The sequence below is a fragment of the Nymphalis io genome, chromosome 16 (genome assembly GCF_905147045.1).
Source record: "Nymphalis io chromosome 16, ilAglIoxx1.1, whole genome shotgun sequence".
NCBI classification, from domain to species: Eukaryota; Metazoa; Arthropoda; class Insecta; order Lepidoptera; family Nymphalidae; genus Nymphalis; species Nymphalis io.
Genome location: NC_065903.1, coordinates 5,156,466 through 5,184,394, shown reverse-complemented (window position 1 = coordinate 5,184,394; position 27,929 = coordinate 5,156,466). Strand labels below are relative to the sequence as shown.

The following is a 27,929-nucleotide window of genomic DNA, read 5'->3' as shown; positions in this document are numbered from 1 at the left end:
GATATTTTACTGATAAAGGTTGCTGGAGAAAATATAAAGTTCGGTTCTACCTTATAAAATGTAGTAAAAGAGTTTTATTATGTCAAGCTAGAAATGTTAACTTCTGAGTGCAGTTATAAATTTGTCAATTAAATTGTTAATAACAATTGTGAGTGGTATGAAAAGTGAACTGGCTCGTCGGTAGAGTAAGTGCGAGGGAGGCTGCGACGTCGGTGGCGGCGCGGCTCGGCGACGTTGCCCGCGCTCACGTATGAACGTAATTATAAAAATTGAAGGCAACTTGAGCTCCTCGTCTCTCCCTCGCTCCCGCGGAGTCGTGCATTTTTTCGTACATATTAAACTCTCGCTCCCCGCGCCGTTTCACCCCGCGACTCCTCTTTTTAATCGATTTTCCCGACACAAGGGGTGAGCGCTCTGGGGTGAATGTAATTTTTTATGCGTTTTTTTCCATCGAAGGAAACCGTCGCCGGAGGTGCCATTACGCCACGGCTTGTTGAGAATGTTTTAATTATAAGGCATTAGCGCGTTTTATGATAGCACTCCCGCCCGAGTTTATAAATGATCGAGAGCTAAAGTAATTAAATATTTGAATGCGGTAAGATTTCCGCGGGGAGTCGGAAGGAAGCGAGATAATGGACGTTTCAAGCCACTCGCGCGGTGCCGTGATGGATATAAAATTCGATCAAATTATTGCTTAATGGTCGTTCAAATTACTATGGGGAGTGGACGAAGGATGACTCGTATAATATTTGTATATTTCTTATTGTAATAAATTAAATAAATTTAGTTTTAATTTTTTGTCCTTTTATATATTTTACATTTAAACGTTCTATAATATAATATTTTGTAACCAATTCATTATGAACTTATTAATTTCTCTTAAAAATTAATATCAAAAGCTACATCATTAATGATTATTTTCAAGTCGTACATCACTTGATGACTTCGAATAATCTGTAATGTTACAGATCGACTACTGTGTCATTTATATGGACAAGAAATAAAATACTATATACGAACAACATTTAGTATGAATCAAATTTGATACATTGGAAAAGAACCAGTGCGAACTTTTCATACAAAATTTATCACTACGTAAATAGTAATATATTTTTAAACGTAAATACAATCACCAATATACAAATAACATATGTACATATTACTTTATACAGGAACCGTTCTCATTTAGCTATTCAAGTTTCACAAACACAGTCGCGTTACTAGCGTGAGCTTCGTTAATTCTATTAGAATAAACCGGATGAAGTACTTACATGGATAGTTCCGCAAATTACTGACACCTATGGTTTCACAATATTCACCCTTGCTTGAACAAGGGCTTGGAATATTACACTAATAATACTTCTATGGATGATTTAAATACACAAAACACAGAGCATTATGTTATTCTTAGTTATTACATACATTTACAAATAAATACCTACAAGTTTGAAGTGAAATAACAAGTGCCAAATTCTGTTTTTTTGTATGTTTACTCTTTATCACAACATCAGCCGATATATGTAGGGGAGAGCGGAGTTGGAAGAGCCGATTTAAAAGTAAAGTAAAAAAACGTCGTAGTTTGTAGTGGGAGGGTGATAATTTTAATATTAAATATTTTATATCATCTTTTAGCAATTGTCTGTAAAAATCTAAAAATAAAATTATCATTTATTTCTTTGTCCTTCTAAATGCGAGATCGATTTGTATAGGTTTTGAGTACAAGTAGCAACTTGCTATTTAACAACAAAATCAGATAACTATCGATATAAGAGAAAGGAAATAGAGAGCGCACCTGTGATAGTGCACATACCTCCACGATAGTACGAGTATATCAGGTGCAGTTGGCAAGTCTCCATTGAGAATGGCTGGCGTGACAATGGTCAAGAAGACATTATCATTACTTTGTTATATTAAATAATCTATATACATATATAATATAGTGTTTAGTGTGAATGGATTGCTTTGAGCATGAACTCGGAAAATACAAACCTTTTTTTTAACGCTGGAAAAACGCGTTACGCGTTTCCCCCACGGGAACAGTGGGGGGGGGGGTATGTGGGGCTCGCCGGTGTCCTAGGCGCCGAGTGCGTCCCGAACATCGGAATACCCACTAAAAAACCAGCGTTACCCTTTCCGTCTTAACGAGGAGCGCCACGGGATCGCTTTCGCATGCTACCGTGACGAAAGGATAATACATACCTGATCCATTATCTACATATAAATAAATGCGTAATACAATATAAGAGATTATAAATTTGTTTCGAAAAACAAAGTTCTAATTGTATTAACAAATAGTGTAAGTTATGTTTTATGTTTAGTCAAAGCCACTGGAATTGTAATAGCATTACAGTTTAATATAAGTAGCATTAACATAATATCCTCGAACAGTGTAATTACAGTATTTCCTTCTAGTACACGCAATGTAATAAAATTTACTATTTAACAGTTCGTAATTTGAATTCATTTTATAATTAGAACGAATTGATAACGCACAGATTATGTAAGATATTTTTGTGAAAAAAGCATTAAAATTAATTTAGGTGTATAATATACATTATATATTTATTACAATAACGAACTCATTATAATAATTTTAAAAAAAAAAAACGTCCGTGTTGTTAAGTTAAGATTCTGAATCTTTTACAAGAATGCCTATCTGTATGATTATTAATGCTTCATTCGTATTGCTTATCTTAGTACGAATTTTTCTATCGCCTCCAAAACTTTGAAGCATTATTGCAAAATATAGTTGCCCCAAACTTGCACCCAGGTCAAATAAACCTACAAGTTTAAATTGCGATGAATAAATAAAAGGTTATTTTAAAATGTAAGAAAGAAATGATAAGATTTTATATTTATTTATTCAATTCATTTTACCTTAATAATTTATATTCTCAAACCACTAAAGGTATAAACTAAAACCAAATACATTCTTTTCTTATTACCTTACTCTAATTGCATGGACTTGTGCGACACTGATGAGACAGTGAGTTCCTCTGTCCTTAGTAAATGTTGAGTGATCCTACTTTTCAATGAAAATACGACCTTCTACCTTAAAGGTTTAGATCTATTTCTATATTCTATTCTGTTTCAGGGCAGACTGTGCTATCGATAATGTTCAGTGAGATTGATTTGACGATAGAAAAAGCTAGTATTCTTAATAGTGTATACAAATGATCATTTATAAAATTTATTTCAGATTGTAAATTCTAAATACTAGTACCTAGTAACCATTGACAATTTTACATAAAAATAAACAAAAAATTCTTATAGTCCATACATTTTATTTGAAATGTTTTAATTGTAGAAAGAATATATTGATAGAAATGCCGCAACATTTATCGTAGTTATATCAAAACATTAACTTGATAAATCGAGGGGGAAAGAACACACAAACTTGGTGACACTCGTGACCCTGACAGTAAGTTAGAGAGGTCAGCGCGGTCTCAGCACTTGTTTGGCGATCCACTTTAATTACCATCCATCAGCCAGACAGAGCTATCGCTACATCGCGAATGCGTAGACCAGACCGAATACGGACACGGGACGCGTCGTAATTGATGTCGCTAATATAAGCGTCTTTTACGACAAGAGACGTATCCTGTAAACTCATATGCATATAGTATATGTAAACTTATTAAAATATCAGATAAAACATATATTTTAGTTTAAAAAGTATGTAAGGTTATATCGGCGGCACGTTCGAAATTGAAAAATATTTAAAAAAAATAGTAAATCCGTAGATTATTAAAATGATTCGAATGGTAACTTTTTGTGCAAAAAATCAAAATAAGAATTGCTGTCAAAATTAAAAGAAACAAATAATAGTTGATTGCCTTTAAGCCGCCGGAGTAGGGCATTGTGATCTATTCTAAGAAAATTGTATGAATGCTGAAAGCTTTAAACGAAACTGTGCATAATGCGTGGCGTCCCCTAGTCCAATAATAGCATCCTTAATGAGATGTAAATGAGCGAAGAAGTAGCCGACTCCGTTCGCGTTATAATAACGCGTAACGACCTACAAGTCCGGATTAAGAAGCCCTTTGACTTAAACCTAGGCACCGAGTGAAATCGCCCACCTAATGTTCCCACCTGTTTTACATATTGAACTTTATAGCTATACAGATAAAGATCATTTTTTATCATCGCTAGTTGATTATTAAGTGCTATGTGGCGGCTAGCAGCACAATAGTGTGGATATTTTGAAACTAATTGGCAGAGAGGGTTGCGAATTAACGTCACGGCCACGGCGTGTCGTGGTAACCGGCTTTGTGCTTCCCGAGCCTGATAAATAGTTGAGTTTACTTTCAATTATAAATTAAATTTACTTTGCTATGTATCATATATAGATAAAATAAATTTGTTTTTGTATTTATTCAACTAACATTCCTAATTTGAGAATCGTTTTTCCACTGAGCCTTCCTCATGCAAATATACGTCAAACCCTGCCCCGTTAGCAATCATTTAGAATCCTTTTGGAGATGTCGGATTCATTATCGTGAACATTGTTAAGCGCAATGTATGAACAATCTCAATAGGTAAGGTCTCATTACAGCAAACACGATCGTTCAATCAGGCAAGCGATTGTTAGCAGAGATCGAAAGCTACGCTCCGATTCGCACAACATTATTCAAACAGATTCCTGTGCTCTATTAAATTGACTGGAATCGTGGAAAAAGGAACTAAAATACGGAAATATAAACTACGCGATGTTTTCTGAAACAGAATAAAACAAAACTCGTTAAAAGATTTATATGTCACATTAGCATTTTTCCTATTCACGAATATAATAAAATCACTTGAAAGTATTGTATTTATAAAAATTGGAGTTAAATATAAAAATTAAAATTATAACTATAGTATACGGTACTTAATACAACTTTTAGTAGTTGACCAGTGCGGGTTCCAATCTATCGGTTATACGAGACATATATTATGCATTCGTGAATATAAGACGCATAAACCAGAGTCCGAATCAATTATAGAGGCGGGCAGTGCTCGTTAGAAACGCATCACGCATCTGCGATCGGCCGCAGTAAGGTAAACAGAATATATCTGGTGTTAAGGCACGGAAAACAATGGAACAGCCAAATTAGGACTTTGTAGTTGGAAGGAGCCTGATTGATGTTTCTTTGTATTATCTTTTCGGCTCCGTGATACATGCCAATGTGTTTGTGATGATAATTTCAGTATTTTATGAAGTAGCTTCTGACTTACAAGTACATGTCATAAACGTAATGATGCTCGTGTCATACAAAAAATACGGTTTTAATTAAGTAAAACTCGACTTTCGAGTGGTAAATTTTTATTGCAACGTCTGTGTCCATATGTATAGAGTACTACCCAGTAGAAACGCTATTTACTTACTTAATATGTCATTAAAATGTTGACAGATATTTCATTGTGTAGTATTATCTTGATCCTAGGAAATTTCTTATAACAAATTTTTTATCCTTGAAATAGATTAATTATACCAATAAATTGTAATAAATATTAAACATTTTCAATAAAATTATCCTCATTTATAACTATTTTACATTCAAAGTTTAACAGTGTCATTTTACTTTTGTTGCAGGTGGAAACCCACAACCACAACCTCAACCTCAAGGGTTGATCGTGGAAACAGGGAATGGTGCAAGCGTACTCCAACTACCAGCAACAACCCTGGAGCAGATACGACATATCGCGGCAGATCCTGGCGCCTCTACCTTACGCCTGCCGCCGCCCGCCACTGAGCTTCCAGCTGGTGCTCGCGAGTCCGACTTCGACTTGTGCTACGTTTGCAAACATTGCAAAGTCGCCTTCCCATCAGCTGCACCTCTGCAAATTCACCAAGCGCGCTCGTGTTACGCCGGTAGAGAAGCTTTGCGAGGCGTTATACGAGTAGTTCAGCCAGCCCTCGAGTGCAGAGTATGTCCCGGTGAACGGTTCCGTACCGCAGCGGACTTCCGCCGACACGCTGATACTGACTCTCACCTTCGGCGCACCGTGCCAACGTCGCAGCCAGCCGTGCCGGAGCCGCTTAGCCACGAAATGGAGGATGTCGTCAATCAGATAACGTTACTGGCGGCACGCGCCGCGCAAGATTCCTCACCGAAAGATCCCAACGTCACCTTCTGCGCGCCGGGATCGCGTTTCACGCAGCCAGGCGAACTCCCTCTCGCCAGCGCTGGCCATTAATCCTAACTAAGAAATGTATAGTTACTACTACTAGTAGAGCTCCTCGCTCTCACCGTTGTTCAACAACGCAACAGTTCACTATTAGCTCTTAACGCTTCTTTTCGTTAATAAATGTTGCCGCAGAAGCGGCACTTTCTTAGTTATACGTTTAAAGCTTGTAGTTATGTAAGTATAGGTTAATAGGGAGCCGACCGACGTTGCGAGTTTTTGTACGCAATGCAACGCAGAAGGGCGCGCACGCACGAGGCGTGCGGCGCGCGGTCGGCTCCCACGTCGTCGCCGCGTACTGGGAGGCGGCGGCGACGGCCCGCTCGGCCGCGTTTCGGCGCCGCACTTCATATCATACGTTAGACAGGTTTTATTATATACGTTTATCGTTGCGGCCGCACGCAGACCGCGGCCGGGCCGGGTGACTCGATTCTTTACCATCTTCTCCCAGGTAAACAAGTTCCTATCTTTATGGCATATAATATTATCGATATTGATAATTACGATTTAATTATTGTTTAAAGCTATGTAATACATACATATAATCGTTCTAATTTTAGGCATAGATACGTTCTCGTAAGAAGTTCCTGATGCATCGTAAATGTATGAAGATATATATACGTATATGATTTTTTTAAACGTGAGGCGATATTAGGTACGTACGTATGTTAGGCAGTAGTGCGGTCGTCCTCTCGCGCGGGTTTCACGCTCGAAGAAAATGTGTCCCCACGAAATTGAATCAAACGCGACCCTCCGTATTAAGCGGCGTAACTTCTGACGGAAGTGTCGACGAGTAGGAGCGCGTACTCAGGGCCGAGGTACGGATCGGACGCGAGGGTGCGAGCGCGCGCACACTCGAGAGCCGCCCGTGGAGACGCGACGACACCGCGTAGGCTTATTGGTAATGGTTAATTATAATAATTATTATCGTAGCAAACTTTTCCAAAACGAACGAACTCGAAACTCGGGCTGCGCGCCAGCGCTCAGCCTACCTCGCAAACAAGTGAGTTTATTTTGGAACTAAGTGTGATTCTTGAATTTTTATTGATATTGTAATGATTATTAGTAGTGGCATAAGTGAGTCGAAAGCAATGGAGGTACATGCGGCGGCAGCGCGGCGTGCGCCCGACGCCCTGCGTTCGCCTCACTCGCATGTATATTCATCTCTTTTCTGTGTGCGTGAAGTCCCTTATTTTTTCGATGGCACAGATCACGTTATTAAAAATATTTTACATATTTACATTTTATCTAGTGGAGTGTAATACAATATTTTATCTACGAGCGAAACCTACTACAACATTGAGTTAGTTCTTTTGTAAAGTCCAATGTTTTATTCCACCGGTAGCCGGCGGTCCTTGTTATTTGTATGTGCAATGGAGAGATGCTTGCGCGCGATGCGCCTATTTATGACCGTTAACAACACACGTGTGTTAACTTATAAAAAATACTAATATGTGCATGTTATATCAAGACCTTGCAATATATATTGAAACTTAATACAGAAAGTGTCGATAAATGTTTATAAAAATAAAATATATAATACGTATACGAAGTTAAAAGTAAAAGTCATAATCTACACTGCTGAGCCTGACGCGCAGCTCGCAGCTCGCGCAAGCATTGTTTCCGACGCGACGGCGCGCGTTTTACTACATTATTTTGTTTACTGCGTTAATAAAATTATAATGTAATATTTATTAAGAAAATTCCCTATTGTTTGTTGAGGCGTTCGCAAAACTCCACCGCGTAACTTCGTCTGTCGGACGGTAGCGTTAAAGAATATATTTATTTTGTCGGTTTGTAATCGGGAGTATACAGTACGAGTAAGTTTGAGTTAGCGTAGGTGGACAAGTCGGTAGTGCGATGTTGTGTCTCCGCGGACGACAGCCCGCGGAATGAATCATGGTTCCTATGTATATTTCAATATTATCGCATCTAGAGTTTCACTATACTTTCCGAATACAAATTTTAATATTTAAGATTAATTCGGATTAGTCTGTTGTATCTGCTACTAGAGGTGCCGCCACGGCCTTGTTGTTTGTTTAGTTATTCAGGATGTTTTCATTTGTTTCTATATTTTTGTAAGGAATATTCCGCACTTTTATATTATCTATTGAAAATTTTGTTATATTAAAAATATTTATGTATCGCAACCTTCATCATTCTCTAGATGTAAATCGTTAAAAATATAAGTTTACGATTGTAAAAGGTAGCACTCGCGTCTATCATAGTTCCTATACTGTATTGTAATACTAAATTATTTTGAAAATTCTTTCATAGTGAAATATACCGTTCCTATATTGTAATCTGTAACAAAATTTTATGTAACTGAAATAGACCATGTGATGTTTAATACAAATAACGTGTTTATTCAATGCCTGTTTATTTGAAGTAAGTGAGGTCAATTTACTGGTTATATTTGTTTATCGAGTAGTTACGTCCGTGCAGCAGCGCGCGTAGACACCTACGCGCGAGCTACGCGCCTACGACACATGTCACCCGTAGCCGACAACAGATTACGAATACATTGTCAAGTGTAAATGGTAAAAATAAACTCAAAGTTAGTTTATCAGAAACTGGAGTTTTATTTTTGATACACCACATATACGAGTTTATACTGATGATCATATCAGCGATTATGTGATTAATATTTATTGATATAAGATTAAATTAAAGATAAAATTGTGACTTTTAAAATGTATTTCTTTTGACAGGTATAAAATATTAAAATGTTTTTATAAAAAATACCTTAAGAAATATAAAATATTTAAAATAATAGTGATGAGAATAATCCGCAAACTTTACTATTTTCCTATAAAAGTTATTAAATTAATCAATTACCTGCTGAAGATACCAAAGTTAAATATTAAATGCAGTTAATTTTTTATGTTTTAAAATACAAACCAGAAGTTATAGAAAAGCAACTGTAGCTAAGTAAATAACTATTCTATAAGAACAAGTTCGAAACTCGCCACAGAAAATGGTCGTGAAATGTCAAAAAGTGATATGCGATATTGACCACAATAATTATAACATTTTAATGATACATGATACACATAATAATAGTAAGTATATCACCATAAGTCGGTTGTCAACATTTCACTGGAGGAATAAAGTGAGTTCTTATCGAATAGCACTGCTGGTTGTAAATGTCAACTTTTTTAGATAAAGGTACTCGTACGTATTGAAGCTACGACTGCTGATCCGCTGCGCTTCGAGGATAAACACGTTATAGAATATATCGACATATTATGCAGCTACCTCCCGATGTTTTCCTTCACCGCCGAGCACGAGAAGAATACAAGATCAGAAACCTGATCGATTTATAAATTCTTAAAAAAAACTAGAGATTACTGAAACCATTCCAATCCTATAATATAATTATAATAAATGAATTAATCATATCATTATATAACATAAGATAGGAACGATAAGTACTTTTTTGAAACAATTTTTAAGCGTCTTCAAAATAGATGGTGTTCTCAATTCTGTACTTTTTCCATTCAAATCCTAGTGTCATAATTTTTAAACGCTGTTTAGTTGAAAAATCAATGAATACTATAGCTGAATTCTTGGAAATATAACATAATTTCAAATGATTATGATAACTTCTCGAAAAATAAATATAGATTGGATATGTGAGTGAAAACGAATACTGAAATTTTAAAAACCTCAAGTTAATCGTAGTATATAACAAATTATATATAACAATTTTTGAACCATATAGTGACTCTTTTTTTAGTACACAAAAAATATATTTAAAAATCATTGATATGTGTTAAAATTATAGATATAAATTTGCTTAATTTTCACAGTCTGGACTGATTTTGATCAAGGCCTCAGGAAAGAAAATTACTTTTTCCAAAAAAAAAATCTATCATAAAGAAAATGCTCAATAATTTTACTAGATGTGGTGTTCTGTCCACAATATCTTCGAAAACAATAAAACATACCTAATTACAATATCACTTTTTTATATTATAAATCTATAACTAACATGTAAAATTGTCTATACATCTTAGAGTATTCATAAATTACTGTTGCAAAGTTTTGTCACATAAACTAGAGAGGATTTAGTAATAAAGTTTACATTATTAATCTTATGGCCAGCAAACATCTTAATGATAGGTATACCACTACTGGCACAAGCTCGGGGCTGATATTTAATATGGCTGAGAGAAGTATATTTACACCAAAAACGGTGACAGTATGATATAAGTCTACTATACCCAGTTACGAGTAAAAACTAAAGGATATCAACTTTAGGTCGGATGGAACCTGAGTACGATGACGTTTATTATTCAAAGAGATGTATTTATTTTAAAATCAAGTGAATATCTTATCGAGATCATTATTATAAAATGCAAAAATATTGCTTAGTTTTCTCATAACTAATTATTTCTACGGACTAATAATCTAATCACTTGATATGTTATTCACGTGAATTATTGTATCGGCGAATCTAAAACATGTCAATATTAATAGCCTATAAGTGAGGTTCTTATAGTATATCCTTACAAAGATACAATTACTTACGTCATTTACGTCATTACAATATATGAGACCTGGAGACCTACCTTAATAATGTACAAGTTTTAACAATAATTATAAAGTAGTTACGAAGTTACGACTATTTAACCAAAATTGTAAATTTTTGTTTACTATAAATTTTTTGTCAAGTCATCTAATGTATCGTAAGCAAAATCAAAATATTCTTTATTCAAGTAGGCTCATAAAATCACTTTTGAATCGTGCTATTACAATATTTAAATAAGTGTGAAGCTACTGCTGGTTCGGAATGTAGATTATATCCAAGAAGAACCGGGAAAAAGTCTTGGTAGTTACTCTTTTATTCACAATTTTTTGTTTTAAATTATGAAATCAATGTAGAATTAAAAGTATTTAATTTAAAATTCAAATTAAAATGACTTTTTTCATCTATTCATATATTCATTTGTTTCGGATTTAAACATATTTGAAATAAATCAATGAAATTTTCAAACATCACCGTGCTAAAACTGTTTAAATTTAATGATAAAATCCGGGGTAAATACCAAGTGTCATATATTATTGAGTTTATTAAACAGACGCAGATGATAGTTGTGAACTCTTCGTGGTTCATCCATAAACAAAACCAGATAGAAATCATCATATTGTACGTTAGGCGTATATTAGTAATATGTCAGAATAACTGAAAGACTAAAATATGCAACATATTTTTGCAAGAACACAATTTACCTATACATATATGTTGTTCATTTACTTTATTAAAAGAAAACGAACAAAGAATCTGATTGCAAACATACGAAAACAGGAAAATCTCTTTTAAGGACCGCCCTCGGGTCATATTCAATACTAGCAAAAAATATTTTTTTTATTATCTATATTGATAAATAAAATTAAAATTATTAAATAATTATTTGTTTTAATTTTCTGTATATGTTAAAGAAAGTGCTAGAACTGCTTAGTGTTTTAAATAGTAAGAAAGAATCTCATAATATCATAATTATACAAGGAACGTATTTATAAAAATGGCTATTATGTAGACATAGAAACGAATAACATTTAAAGCTTAGAGTATTTATTTTAAAAAAATTATTTGCATTTCTTTATTATATAAATGGTAAACGAGCTTCCCGGCCTCATGGTCACAGCGTATACTGGTGGTAGAGCTTTGTGCAAGCTAGTCTGGGTAGGTACCACCCACTCATCAGATATTCTCCCGCAAAACAGCAGTACTTGTTATTGTTGTGTTCCGGTTTGAAGGGTGAGTGAGCCAGTGTAATTACAGGCACAAGGGACATAAAATCTTAGTTCCCAAGGTTGGTGGCGCATTGGCTATGTAAGCGATGGTTGATATTTCTTACAATGCCAATGTCTAAGGGAGTTTGGTGACCACTTACCATCAGGTGGCCCATATGCTCGTCCGCCTTTCTATTCTATAAAAAAAACCATGTCCAAAAATGTCGAACTACGCAAATCGTCTAATTAGCAAAATGTCTATATAGCAAAACATCTAACTATTGAAACGTCTGCATAGCAAATTGTCCAATTAGCAAATCAAACACACGAGTATATGCTTTAGCGTTTTTAAGCACTCTTTACAATTAGAAAGTTAGCTAAAGATCACTGACAGAAGAAAGTTTTACAAATTGAATTTATTATCATAATTATTTATGCTCTGAAAACTTTATTATATTTGTTATTTTTCTCAATATTATACCTACTTAAAAATGATTACTATGAATTATATTATATCTACTAAAGATGATAGATGCTATTAGGATGTTGTATATGAAAGATTTATGACAATCGTTTAAGTAGTGAGTTACTGTTAAGCTGGAATGCAGACCGATAAATGGTATTAATAGAAAATGGTCACAACAAAAATATAGGGTTAATATTTAGCATACATTAACTGTTTATTAAGAGATGCTTAGACGAGCTCGCACAAAGCCTTTCCACAGGTCTCCACAAGTAACTATAAAATCAGTAAAACAATGTCCTTCATAATTATCTTAGTTCATTTATGATGTTTAATAATTATGTCTGTCTGATATCTGATTAAATACCTCCGTTACATGAAAATACACATCTATGTGTTTATAAGTGTTTTTAATTATTGCAATATTATGAATAATTGTGTGAATAACATCATACTTACGCGATAGTTGAGCTTACATAGAATCGTTGGTAAGCTACACATAATGTTAGAAACACAACTACAACAAACATATCACGCATCGCATAGTGTACCCGTAGCTTTATAGCCGATTCCACGTCGCATTCTCTTCTTCGCTGAATCGCGCAGTTTGTTTGGTCCCTTACTGCTTGACATAAAACAATGTCCCAAGCGCATCTCTCTTTATATTTAAGCTGATCTCCAATAATATCGATCGCATTTTTGTTCCAGACTTGCTATTTTGTTTTTAAAAAGAGTTTTTGAAATATTTAACATTACTCGGTGACATTGTAAAGGTCTTGAACTATAATTCAAGATGAATTATAGTTCAAGACCTTAAATAATTATAACTCGTATTGTGACAGAAAAAACAGTTTCGTTTTGTTTACATTTTTAAATGGCAAATAATAATATTTATTTGATTTCAAAACAACATGTATTTTTCCTTATTTACTAACATTTAATAAATAAAAATTAATCTTTCTTAGTCAGCGTGTCTTCCGTGCGTTCCATTCATGCGATTGTGATAAAATCTTAGTGTTTTTGATCCGATAAAAAAGTTCCTGTCTCAAAAAAACAAGTTTTTTTGGCCAGGACATATGTATGTTTGTCCTTTAACATAAACGTTTTATGTAAGTCCTTATTCTACACGTAGGTAGTATTTTATACAACCATCTAATGGTTATTAAATTTATAACAAATGTACATTCTTAAAATATATCTATTTAATAAATTTAAAATTGCTTTAATGCCAAAACTAACATTTACATAACATTACTTTCGACTATGTATTGCACATCAAAGCGAACGCTATTACGAGTGAGTGTAAAATTACCCATTCGTGAAACAACGTCAACATCAAAAACCTTCCAGAATGCTCTAATCAGGCTCTGTTTGAATAAAAAGTACAAGTTTTAAGCGCACACATAAGACACCGTTGATATAGCTTAAACTAGAGAACAATCTCGCAGTTGATGTTTTTACAGAATAACATAATTGAGCTTGAACTGTTTAATGAGTAGAAAATTTTAAGAATACTAAGATAAATCTTGTACACCTAAATTATAATAATGTCCTCCTAACTGAATAACTCTAACTACGCAGGATATATTAACAATTGTATAGTACAATTACACAATTGTACTGCCTAGGTGTAGAGGTGTAACATGGGATAGAAATTTGACACGACTTGAGCAAGATCAGGACAACAAACTTAACACTACTTATTTAATTTTCTAGACAAAAATACCCGCAATACGTTTTATTGGCCTCAATCAAGATTCGAACCTGGGACTTCGAGATCTACAGCATCATAAGCTAGTCACTAAATTACACATTAAAAAAATACCTAACGTTGACTACCTACTTCATTGATTTTATCCCCCTCCAACTACCAAATAAAAAATTTTTGTTCATTTTATTTCAAGACAAATTTGTCTGACGTCTGTACGAGCAATCACCCGTTCGATTGGAGGAACTGTCACACGGACGGATGCAAAGGGGATCCCACTAAGTTATTGATTATATCGGAATAAGTCACGGGGGTCGCCCCACACCCCTTCAGGGAGTTCAGATCGGCCGCATTATTTTACATACATGAGACATACTTGCAGAAAAGATTTACCGAAGTGTGGACGTGGTATTGTGTTTCGAATGCAGTTTGAAAGATATTGAAGAGAAATAAAATATTTATGCCCGCATAAGTTTCAGCAGGCTACTGTTATTGCTTTGCTTAATTCTCTTGTATATAATATTATACTCATGGACTATGTGTCTATCGAAAAGTATATAAAGAATCTTCAAAGTAGAAAATATAAAGTTATATCAGAGTATTAAAGTTTATATAGGTGTGATGAAATAAACCTTTCAGGTTGAATGAGTGCAACGTTTCTATATGTATTTAGTATTTTTATATGTCGGTGTGTACATACACAAATGTCATTCAACGTCTAACAGTTCCTGTAGATACTATTTAAATACATATTTAAGATTTTATGATTTCCATTGATGATTGTACTTGTCTTAATTATCTGTCTAAATTATTTTTTTCCATCTTGGGTGTCCTGGAGGTAGAAAAAAAATCTTTAAGGGATATATATAAGTATGCCTTTTATCCTTTTCTTTTAAAATTATTTTATATTTTTATTTCTGGTAATCATAAAGTGTTAAATAAATACAATCGAAACTTTCAAGTCGAGAGAAACGTCGTAACAAAGAACAATCAAATACGTAAATTGGGAATCGTAGGCTATTGAACACATATGAGAGGGCGGGCCGGGTGAGGGACAACCCTTCACGCATTCACGCCGAATCCTTAACGCGCGATTTAAAAAAGAAAACTGACGGGTACAGGCAGGATTCGAGCTGCTTAAGGGCAAAAACAGACAAGCATTTTCACACGTGCTGTCTCACGTGCGTCAAGTTCATGATTTAGTTTTGTTTTAATGCGTGCTTTATAAATATAATATTCTTTCAATTTGCGCAATTTCTTTAAACAATTTTGTAGACACTATTTACATCACAATTATTTAACAAAAACAAAAGCATAACTAACTAATAAATAATAATAATAAACTTTAGAGGGGATTAATAAATATAAGCTTATTAATTAACATAACTGAAAAAGTATCGGTAATCAATTCATCTAATTTTACAAACGTTTCATATAATTTGCAATAGACTAGACATTTAATTAATACACCAGATACGCAATAGTTCCTTACAATATTCCAAACAATAACACTTATGGAAGCAAAACACTGAAACCTCTTACCAGCTGTAATGTTGTATGGTCGTCATGTTCTATGCAGACAGTCAAAATGCCTCATGCAGTTTCATCCTAATGCAGAATAACCCGAACCGCGGCACCGAACCGATAACTCCCGTTATAACGATGGGGAGAGAATTTTAATGTGCCACCATTTTGGCGCAATGCTCAAATTTTACGACCGCCGAGTCATTATGAAGGAAATTATTGGCGCTCTGATTGCTTTAGCTGTGATAAAAATTCTCAAGTCGGCAATAAGGTGGAACTAATTCCGCGTTAGATTGAAATGACCCTTACCTAATGGTACTACTTTGATAGCGTAATGTATTTCAATGACGAAAATATTAAATATCAATCTGGATTATCTTCGACGCAGTATTTGCGATGAAGTCTATCGGAGTTCCATCTGACGTAATAACGAGGTCTATTTGTGAACATTTGAATCGAAGACGTCTACTTTTTAAGGTATCGTTCTATGTCGGTAGGCAAGAATCATCATCTTAACTAAATTATTTTTAGAAGCCGGATATTTAACGTACTTTGTTTTTGAAGTAACCTGTGTTTGTTTGAACTTGAACCCTTGTATAATATATATATATATATATATATATATATATATATATATATATATATATATATAAGTAAGACAAGCACCTTTGAATCGTCATTTTACAAGATTGTATTTTGTTATATATATATAATAATCCAGATTGATATACAAGGCTCTTGACAAAGACCTTAGTCCAAGGGATTACATCGAGGCTGTTATAAAAACAGCTTCACGGAAACTCGGAATTCTGAACAAGGTGCGGCGTTTTTTCACGCCACAACAACTGTGCCTGCTGTACAAAACACAGGTACGGTCTTGCGTGGAATATTGCTCGCACCTTTGGGATGGCTCCGCTAAGTACCTACTGGAGGCCTTGGATCGGTTGCAGCGACGTACCGTACGCATTATTGGCGACGTAAAGGTCACAAACACCCTTGAACCTTTACAATTGTGTCGTGAGATAGCAGCACTGAGCGCTTTCTATCGACTGTATCACGGCGAGTGCTCTGAGGAATTATTCTCTCTAATTCCTGCTTCCCCCTACCTTCTTAAGTCCACGCGAGCTGGTTCTCGATGTCACCGCCTAACTATGACATCAATTTGCGAACAAAGAAATTTGGCAACTCCTTTCTTTGTCGTACCTCCAAAAAATGGAATTCCTTACCAGCTCACGTGTTCCCCTCCTCTTACAACCCGGGTTCCTTCAAACGAGGCGTGAAGAGGCATCTTGCGGGCCGCCAAGGCGAAGGCGGCTAATGCAGAACGTTTTTCCCGTCTGTACTGGCCGTCGTCGCGTTTGGACTCTACTATCACTTACCATCAAGTGGAGTAGAGTCATTTGCCCTCCCGGCGAATATAAAAAAAAAGAAAAAAAAACCATTATCTCTCTCTCTCTATTTTTTGTCACAAAAAAAATATCCTCTATTCAAGCCTGCGCTTGAATATTTTGATGAAAAGATAACTCTACTACCTTACTGTTTAGATTCAAGAGTTTTCTCTTGAATCTGTTGTTATAAATATAACATTTTCCATCTATAAAATATTCAAGAAATCCTAAAATGTAGATATTATTATCAAGAACTAAGTACTTTACAACTCTCACGATAACAATACCGCTTGCTAAGATATATTACTATTCAACTAACTTAAAACTCAAAGTCCATCAAAAGTTCTGAACAAAGCTTAAAAGTTAAAAGAAAATATCCAAGTCAGGTGGAGTCTGGTGAATAGACAAAGTTTGTCGTGATTAATGAGGGCTGCTGTATATTCGGAGCATTCGCAATGAGGATGAGAGGACTAACCAGTTCATAGGTAGCTTACGCAGTTCTAAGGCATTATCTTCTTAATCTGCGTGAATATTAATTATACCTTGCTGAAGCTTAGTTATTCTGTTTTATTAAAGCCAATTGTATCTCCATTTTTAGACGTAATTTTGGCTTAGGCTTTCTGATTGCAATTATATTCAGTATCTGATCATATTAATTGTATGTCATTAAATATTCTGGCGCCAAACAAAAGTATATTGTGTTGTTGTCTCGGCTTGAAGAGTGAATGAACCAGTTTAATTACAGGCCCAAGGATATAACATCTTCATTCCCGTGATAGTGCAATCATAATGTAAGGAATGATGGGATTTCTTATAGTGCGAATGCGGTGGTATTTCTCAAAGTGTGTCGGTCTAATGACCTTCGCCGATTTCAAAATTTAAATTAAAAAATAATACTGTGTTCTGATATCTTTAACATTTTTTTTTATTTTAACATTAATTAAAATTATAATAAAAAAATGCTTAGTAATTTTCTTTTAGATTTACTTAAATATTAAATATTTTAATAGTTAGTCACTTTTATTAAAACCAATATACTTCAGACTAAGACCTTTAGACTTGCTCTTTCTTTCTGATGAAAACAAAGTTCATTGTACGTTAGGTCGTTTTTTGCGAACAATCTCTATTTTGAAATGCCTTTAATAGTTCTAACTTGTTTAATGTTCTCTTCTATATTTAGTAATTAAATAAATTTAAACTCATTGCTCTTGGTCTCTGAATATTGTAAAGGTATATAACCAAAGATAAACATAGGTGGAATTACTGTTATCGACTGCATAGTGTTCGAAGTATCTTAAAATGTTTTAACGCCAAGCGATAAGAAGCTTTTAATCAAGTACAAGTGACAAGACTTGATCAGACAGATTCAAGAAATTGACAGTACAGCGTGAGATAATCTTAATACTATATTTTTCTGAATGAAGTTATTATGTATAATATGTAATTAACACAATAAAAATATGTCAGAAGTTTACCAACATATTTTTTTCATAAACAAATTAAGTACTACAGGTAGATCTTTGATCTATATGTATATAAAAGATTAACTGACTGACATCAACGCACCACTCAGTCCACTGGAAGACTAGTAGCGCTAATATTCTAGTAAATTAATTACTGATACTTGTAAACGAAGGGAACATATATATTTAATTAGCAAAATTTAATAAATTTTGATAATTGATTCAACAAAACGTAACAAGACGCAAACAGATATTATTCTAAGACTCAAAATGAAATGGTGAAGAAGAGTTGAATTATCAGTCGCGTTTGCCCGGATTTGAACTATGAATCATCGATCAAGAAATTCGATTCACGTCTTCTAACCAGTGAGCCATCACGGCTTCTTAGTGTCATGCGTATATGAAAATTAAGTTTTACAAATCTTAGTATAATTTCAGTGTAAAATTATTGTATAGATATAGTATTTCTTATTCACAAATCATATATAGCAACAACTAGTAAATATACTCGTTAGTGCCTTATTTGCTCCTTTCGTTAGTGTTTTTTTTAATTTCATTTCTTACATTCAGTTCTTCCAAGTTCAGAAAAGCACCCTCGCTATAGAAAGGGGTTGTGCATTTATGTAGTTGTACAAATTGAGCGGTGTTTATCTCGAGCCGGCCCCTGTACCAGTCGTATTTATCTCCAACCCTTGATACGATTGACTTTTAAGATTGTTTGCTTTCTAATTCTTGTAGTTGTTATCGTTAAACTAAATAATTATAATATCGATTTAGTGAACATCGTTTATTTTTTATATTGTCTTGTCAACTTTCCTCATGATGATTTGTCATGTAAATTAGATATTTTTGTTATACCTTTATGCCATATTTAATTTTTTTAAATGTATTTGTCAGTCAAAACAGCAGAGTAAGGATATTTTTTTTAAATGGTTGGTATTTTACTAAACTTATCTCTGTATAGTACAGTACACTAACAGCCTGTGACTGTCCCACTGTTGGGCTAAGGCCTCCTCTCCCTTTTGAGGAGAAGGTATGGATCTTATTCCACCACGCTACTCCAATGCGGGTTAGTGGAATACACATGTGGCAGAATTTCAGCGGAATTAGACACATGCAGGTTTCCTCACGATGTTTTCCTTCACCACGAGATGAATTATAAACACAAATTAAGCACAAGAAAATTCAGTAGTGCTCGCCCGGGTTTGAATCCACGATCATCGGTTAAGATTCACACGTCTCACACCACTGGGTCATCTCAGCTATTACTTTTCTTTGTAGTGATGCGAAAATATCACAATTAAGGTTTCAAAATTAGGTTGGTAATAGAATATACTAATATAAAACTTATATAAGCTTACTATCAAGCCCTTAATAAAACACTTTAAAGATTAATCAGTCACAATATATACATATATTTTCACTTGTATACATTAATATCATAATTATTGACTGCCTCGTTGGTCAGACCCGGAGGTCCTGGGTTCAATTTCCAGGTCGGGCCAATAAAAAGTTATTGTGTTCTTCTGTCAGAAAAATCTCAGTAGCAGCTCGAAGCCTGGAAGTTGGAAGTGTGTACACTCCCGTGCCTCGGAAAGCACGTAAAGCCGTTGGTCCTGCGCCTGAACTCTTTCCGATCGTGTCGGATTGCCGTCCCATCGGATTATGAGAGTGAGAGAAAGGAGAGTGCACCTGTGTTTGCTCACACACTTATGCACTATTATCTCCTGCGCAGTTGGCTAATCTCTCTTGAGTTTGGCCGCCGTAACCGAAATCGGTCTGGAGGACATTTTTATTATTATATCATAATTGTAACGCCACGCTACATATCACCACGCCGCATGCCACATGCGAGCCAAGCCAAGCCAAGCCAAGCCAAGACATGCCAAGCCAAGCCATACCATGCCAAGCCATGCTATGCCATGCTGTCTGTCCACCAAGCCCGCCTGTAACCATTACTGGCGTCACATTCGAGTGACAACAGAACTTAATACCCAATCGGCTCATTTCGGAACGTCATTCGTTTTTGTACAAAAATGTTGCTATGACAACCAAAATAACGAAGGAGATGATGTGGCTATGACAACGGAAAATAACAGCGGTGAATTGGAAAAAGTATTAAGATGTAAATATACATTCGATTATTGATATATTGTTATCATTATTACCTTCCCGTTTCATAATATTGTTATAATTAAGTTAAAGTAATAACTTGTAAATATTCTACTGGGCACAGGATGAGAAGAGGTCTCATCCTACTGGGTTAGATTGGAGCTTATCCCATCATGCTACTCCAATACGGGTCTCTTACAAATGAGGTAGAAATTCATTGAATACAGACAGAATTATTACGATGTTAAATAAAACTCATGAAATTTAGTAGGTAAGGGTTGTCCAGGATTAGAAAGCCGCAGTGTCACGGTAGCATGCGAAAGCAATCCCGTGGCGCTCCTCATTAAAACGGAAAGGGTACCGCTGGTTTTCTAGTGGGTATTCCGATGTTCGTGGCGCATTCGGCGCCTTGGACACCGGCCAGCTTAAAAAAAAGATTAGAAACCGCAATCATATTCGTTTTATATGCAAGCGTTGAAATCGGTTATCTAAAAATAAAAAATAAAATTAAATAGGAAGAACACAATATAATTACCAAATTTTACAATAGTAGAAGATAAAGCTTACAAAAGAGGTTCCACATGTGTAACCCACTTATAGATTAACTTAGCATGTGTAGCATATAATAATTTTATTGCTCTAAAAAATATTCACTGCGCATGATTTAGTTATTATAACAATACCGTACCGTACCGTAACAGCCTGTGAATATCCCACTGCTCGGCTAAAGGCCTCCTCTCCTCTTTTTGAGGAGAAGGTATAACAATGTTATATGTTAAATTATTTTAATTTAAAGCATTTATATTGTTATGATAACGCAGTGAGTATTGACGGTTCAGATAAACAAAGTATTTCAGCGGTAACAGAACCTAATAGCGAACAGAAACAATAAGAGAGCGAACAGTGTTGAGCGCTTTGTATATCGCATTAATAACAACATGAGACACGCTGTCAGATAACAATACACAAATGAAACACTATCTATCGTAGTCGGTCGTAGACTGTAAACGGGCTTGTACGGATTTATAGCTATAATTCCGCAAAAGAAAACGGCTAGGTGTTATCGAGTTTGTATTGACACTTTAATGCTATTGTTTGATTTAGAGGTCTCATTACGAGCGCGGGAAGAATGGCGATCGTGAGGTGCGAACCCGACCTAACAGAGTCGCTCTTGATAATTCTATTCATAATTTCATATAACAATCCTTTCAACATCACCCAGTCGGATATGTCGTTAGATTGTAGAAATAATTCATCGTGCTTACAATTACTATACTAAATGTTACAATCAGAACTTACATAAATTATTTGTTTTATTTATAAGTGCTTAATAGTTTAATAATAATATATCTAAGAACTACCATTTTTATTGTTGCTGACATTATCTTAATATTGGTTTGGGTATCTTTCTACCTATATCGTTTGAATGATCAGAAGACATAAACACAGCGAACTCTTCCCCGTAATCATAACAGAAAATTTTACGCTTCGGGACAATGCGATATAAAATTATCTCTTAGATCCAATAATCGCATGGAAGAGTCGAGACTTAATGCCGGCCAATCATTAACTACAAGGAATAACGGAGCCGTCGGCCACTATGGCCCATTAACGTTGCGGGAGTACCGGCGATGCCCCGTGACCAAACGTCAATGCAACCTCAGTGTGTTTGCAGCATTCTCGGATGGCACCCCGAGGCGGGAAGTGATGCACCAGACAAAAGAATGACTTCATTGTGACTTGATTTTAAGCTGAGACACTTTATTGCAGTTCATCGAATGCACGTTTTATATTTATCCTAATAAATTGTAAAGTATAAAATAACTTTTATTTCGCTAATTGAAATACTCGTGTAAAATATTAATAATGACATAACGCGCAGTTAATTTAACTAGTAAGCTATTTCTAACAGCAAATACTTATAAATTTTCGTAATTATTTTATCGGCGTCGTGTAAAGAGGACGCGGCGAGCACTATCATTAGCACGGGGAAGCGATCAGTTATTTGCGGCCGAACTGAGCCGTGTTGGTTTACAGCACAACCCCCGAAGGAGATGCATTCCAACGGCTCACGAACTCACGACTGCACAACAATAATTACCCGTGGGTGTACGCCATTATACTTCGCGAGCGATTATTATCAATCGTTGCGCGGCTAGCGAACGGTCACCGCTTAGAACCTGATGCAATGGGGATAAATTATCGTAATGCTATAACTAGGGATGCAAAGTAGGTTGGACAATTAGGTATAAATCAAAATGAGACGGGCCCGGCTATTTGGGTCCTCTGTTACGTACGAGCCCGCGGTCCAATGTCCCTGAACGCGTTGCACTAATATGTAGGTGTGTACCGGTATTGTGCGCGATACCGCCTCGAGGCCCCCATTTCTCACCCCAACTTCACTAGGATGGTGCTAATTTTCTATCATTGCGGTCACGTCGAACTTTATAGACCTTAAGATTTTGAAATTGAGGTGTCAGAGCATCGTATTTATTACCATTGCATCGTAAGCACTAGAGCACTTTGAAACAAAACAACAACGTTCATAAAATCACTAATCATAGCTGGAGGCTACGCTTAACATTATCTTCTTTCGTAATAATTTTCTTTATATATTGTCTAAAAGGATTTTTGTTTTAAAATACCTTAAACACTTACTAAAAAACTTCTAACACAGTCAAACACGTACATACATATACCATATTAACTTATATAAACTCATATCGTAAGTACTAAATTGTTCCTAATAAAATAAAAATTGGTCAGAATTAAATGTAAAGATAATGCCTGACCAGTTTAGTATGCACTCTTATGTTACACTTTGATGTCGTGATAGATCGAATAATATATTTCGCTCGCTGATCTCTACTAGTCAGGAGTAGCGGGATTTCAAACGGAACAATCAAAAGGCTTGCATATCCGTCACAATGGCAGCGTGTTGTTTAGTTATTATCTTAGAGCTAGGGCCAACAAAATCGGTGCTCCGTACCTCCAAATGCCTTTAGGAGTTTGTAAATTGTTCCGAGTTCACGCTCCGCTCATTACCGCCGCTGGTAATGTGTTCCGTCATCGAGATTAACTCTCCTCTAATGGAGGCAACTCTTATTTATTTCTACGGCGTCACTATTACAATTGTACCTAATTGAGGTTTGTCCGCTTTTAGTAAAATGGCCAATTTCGTTCTAATGCTGTTTGCTTGGTTAGCTGTTCAATGGGATTGTCTTGTTTTGGCTTTTGTTAAATTTAAACTACATTTTTGCATCTTTATTATCGCATTAATGTAAAATAGGTCATATGGTAATTATCGGCTACCTTGTTATGGTAGTAGCTAGTTTATAAGTTCACAGTCCGAGAGTCTTCGGTTCAATAAAATTCGGTTCAATAAAAAAAATGTATAGTTAGATTATAGAACAGTTTTGTCGAGGGATTATAAGCACGAGGTCTAGAAATGATCAGTGTTTACAGTCCCGTGACTTTGAAAACACTAAATGCCTCTCAATGCAACTGCTCTTAGAGTGAGGGAATAGAGTGCAGTTGTGCTTACGCAAACACTTGTGTATTTTAATATGTCCCGCGGAGATGGCTCTCTGAGTTCTCCCGGTCGAAAACGGTCACGAGGACACCACAAGTATCTTACTGCTTTACGTAATATTATATTTTTATTTTAATAATTACATTATATAAATCTATTCTTTTAAATCAATCATAGATTTTATTACATTAAATGTACATTATTGTACTTGTTAAATTAATAGTTTAGGAAAACATAGAGAACAAATATACGAACCTACATTTTTAATTTTTAAGAAAAAAAATTAGCTCAATAGAGACTGAATCTTTCCAAAGTTCATACAGGTGATTTGTTATATATAAAGCTATATCTATTTATACATATATTAAACATGTATTTTATGTATTATATAAAATTCTACTTCCTTAATAGTTAAAATATTTAATGATTAGTGAATAGATCGCACGCTAATTGTTAGGTACATGTTGATCAAAGGCGAAGTGAGCCAGCGCAGCGTCCGAAGCGCCGTTGGCGACCCACTGTTCCACCTGAGATCTTTAGGGTTGTAAACATTCATAAATCAATTACTCTATATATTTCATAATAATAAATTTACAAGTCAATTGCTTTAAATAAAATTATTATTATCAACGTTCGAATCCATTTTTAATACACAAATATTTACTGTGATATTATATTATTTAGTTAAGAAGTTTAATTTAAGTAATGTATATTTTGATGTTATTAAATTGTTACCTAGATAGTGATTGATTATATTTATAGTATTTAATGTCCTACAGCCCTGAAACTCGGCAAAAATTTCTAAGATAATGAACCATAATACAAAACGCGATATAAACTTTATACCCGCCCGAGGCTGTATTAACTTGTTAGACCCTACAATATAAGACTTTGCTGGAGAAATTTCCTTCTCTTAAATTTCCAAAGATGCAAAGCATGACCCAATTCTATTCGTGTATTGATAATATTTGTTTATGTATTGTCTGTCTTAAGTAAATCCAACATACCTAAATATTTTCTAAAATAATGCAATATTTATTTTTATTTTTTGTCTGATTATAATTGACTGCCTCGTTGGTCTAGTTATTAGTTATAGGGCCGCAGATCCCAAGGTCCCAGGTTCAAATCCTAGGTCGGGCCGTTAAAAAGTTATTGGATTTCTAACGAGAAATACTCAGTAGCTGGAGTTTGGAAATTGGCAGTGTTAACACTTGCGTATCTTGGAAAGCACATTAAGCCATTGGTCCTATGCTCAATTTCGGTCGTGTCGGATTTGCTGCCCTATGAACGAGAGCAAGGGAATCGACATTGCCCCATGTTTACGGACACACTTGTGCAGTATAACATGTCCCACGCAGTTGACTAGTCTCTTGAGACTAGCCGCCTTGACCGAAATCGGTCAGGAGGACATTATTATATTATGAGAAATAGAACTCGGCAAGACTTTTTATCTTTCAATATCATCAGCCAAAACTAACTAAGTACTATTACCAAATATAATAATATACTATTAACTATATATAACATATATACATCATTTTATACAATTAAAACTGAAATCCTGTTTATATATGTATTTAATTATATTATTATAATATTTAATTTTTGTTCGTATTGTATGCATATCATTCAAACGATTTAGCTCATTTATTTTGAGTTTAGTTTCGTTCAAAAAATATTAAGAGACATTGATGTGACAGTGTGTGATATGACGATGAAATATATACCAAGCAAATCTTATATATACCTAATATGATATAATATACTGTGTGCTAGTTCTCGCTTACGATTTCGTCCGCGTTTTAGGGTGTGAAAGTAAAAAAATAGTAGTATTGCATAGCCTATGTCGTTCCTCTGGGTTCAAGCTTGTTTTATAGCAAATTTAATCTAAATTAGTTCAAGGGTTTTAGCCGTGAAAGCGTAGGAGACGGAGACTTTCACGTTTATAATATTAGCATAGATTTATTCACTGCTACTTATCTGTATAATTATAAAAATGTAACAACATTCTTCCTTAATCCTTCCCTTAAAGTGTATTTTCAGTCCGTTGACTTACTGCTAGAGAATTAATTGCGGGTTGGTTGCCTACCAACCTACATGTGGCAGATATTCATTCAACACATACAAATTTTCATACGATGTTTCTTCTATGCTGAATACGAAATGAACGAAACACAAAATCAAATTACACTGTTTAGACGGGTTGAAGCCCGCAATCTTCATTCAATAACCACGTGTTCTAACCACTGGACTATACACTCAAAATTAAAGCAACGCTTTGATAATTTCTAATCACTTTAATAAGTCGGTTGAAATAAACAAAGCTAGGATTAAATCAAATGACTTGCATAGGATTTATATATCAGTACAAACTCCAGCCAATTGTTTTTAATTGACCGAAATAGTATTCAAATTGTCTCTCAATTATGAATCTTACTAATAATGATGGATTCAATTGACAATCAGGCCAAATCTATTTTGACAACTACTTAATTGAGCCGATTGTATAATTGCTGAAGATACTGCGCAGTTCTTCAATTCAGCAAAGTATCTGACGTCGTCTGACACAAAGATATTGGTCAAATCTTTAATATAATCCATAATGATAAAATATTAAGGCGTACTAAACATATATACATTACATAATTGTAAACAGATAATTTATCTGTTAGAAATAGTATTAAATCAATATGTTTCGACTTTTTAAGCGATTTTTATCTCAAAACAAAAGGATGTTGTCGAGATGTTTACCGTCAAAGTCCCGAACACAAAGTATACAATGTTTCTGTCTTAAGGTTTTGTTAAAAAGTAAAGTAAAGTTTTGGTAAAAAGACGAGATGGCCTAATGGTTAGAACGCGTGAATCTTAACCGATGATCGTGGGTTCAAACCCGGACATGCACCACTGAATATTCATGTGCTTAATTTGAGTTTATAATTCATCTCGAGCTTGACGATGAAGAAAAACATCGTGAGGAAACCTGCATGTGTCTAATTTCATTGAAATTCTGCCACACGTGTATTCTACTAACCCAAATTGGAGCAGCGTGGTGGAATAAGCTCCAAACCTTCTCCTCAAAAGGGAGAGGAGGCCTAGCCACAGTACGGAAATATCTTTAAGGCTGTAAAGGAGACAATTATGAGATTATTGAACCACACTGTTTTATTGAGATGAGGGTTACTTGGTGGGTTTTCGCAAGCCCAAGTAGATACCATTCATTCATCATTACGTATCATATGTTCGAACGACTAGCAATTCTTAGTATTGTTGTGTTCCGGTTTGAAAGATGAGTGAGCGAGTGCAACTACGCGCATAAGAAACATCTCATCTTGGTGGACCATTCACGATGTAACTTAATGATGTTTAATGCGTCTTACAGTGCCGACATCTGTAGTAAACTTACCATCAGATGACGCATTTATCAGTCTGCCAAAGTATTTTATATAAATAAATAAAACACACTGTTTCAGTAATAGATTCCCAATAGTGGTTTCCTTATAATCAGAATGAGATAAATCATAAATACAAATTCGGCGCATGAAAAACTCACGAATTTGAACCTACAATATTTGTATGCAAGTATTCTATGCACAGAGCTTGTCGGCTTATATATCGGATGTGAGTCGAATATCGATAATTCTCTAATATCTAGATTAGCTCCAATAAGCGTCCGATTTAACAAAAGGGACAAAACTCCCGATTGATTATCAAATTACAGAGCTAACTGCCTCAAACCTCTCAAGGATTTCATAAATATCTCTTAACGTGTTTAACCCCAAATCACTGTAAATTATTATTGGAAGTTTACATTATTAAAATAATGAAAATGATC

At 34.9% G+C, this 27,929-nt stretch overlaps 1 protein-coding gene across 1 annotated transcript in view; it reads left to right on the top strand.

Moving 5' to 3' along the window:
• Window positions 1–8,710, top strand: part of LOC126774375 (zinc finger homeobox protein 3) — a 111,485-nt gene extending 102,775 nt beyond the window's left edge. The window contains exons 6-7 of the mRNA XM_050495868.1: window positions 5,576–6,619; window positions 8,600–8,710. Coding sequence (XP_050351825.1) covers window positions 5,576–6,180 — 605 coding nt within the window. The 3' untranslated portion in view covers window positions 6,181–6,619; window positions 8,600–8,710. The remainder of the gene's footprint in view (window positions 1–5,575; window positions 6,620–8,599) is intronic.
• The last annotated feature ends 19,219 nt before the right edge of the window (window positions 8,711–27,929 follow it).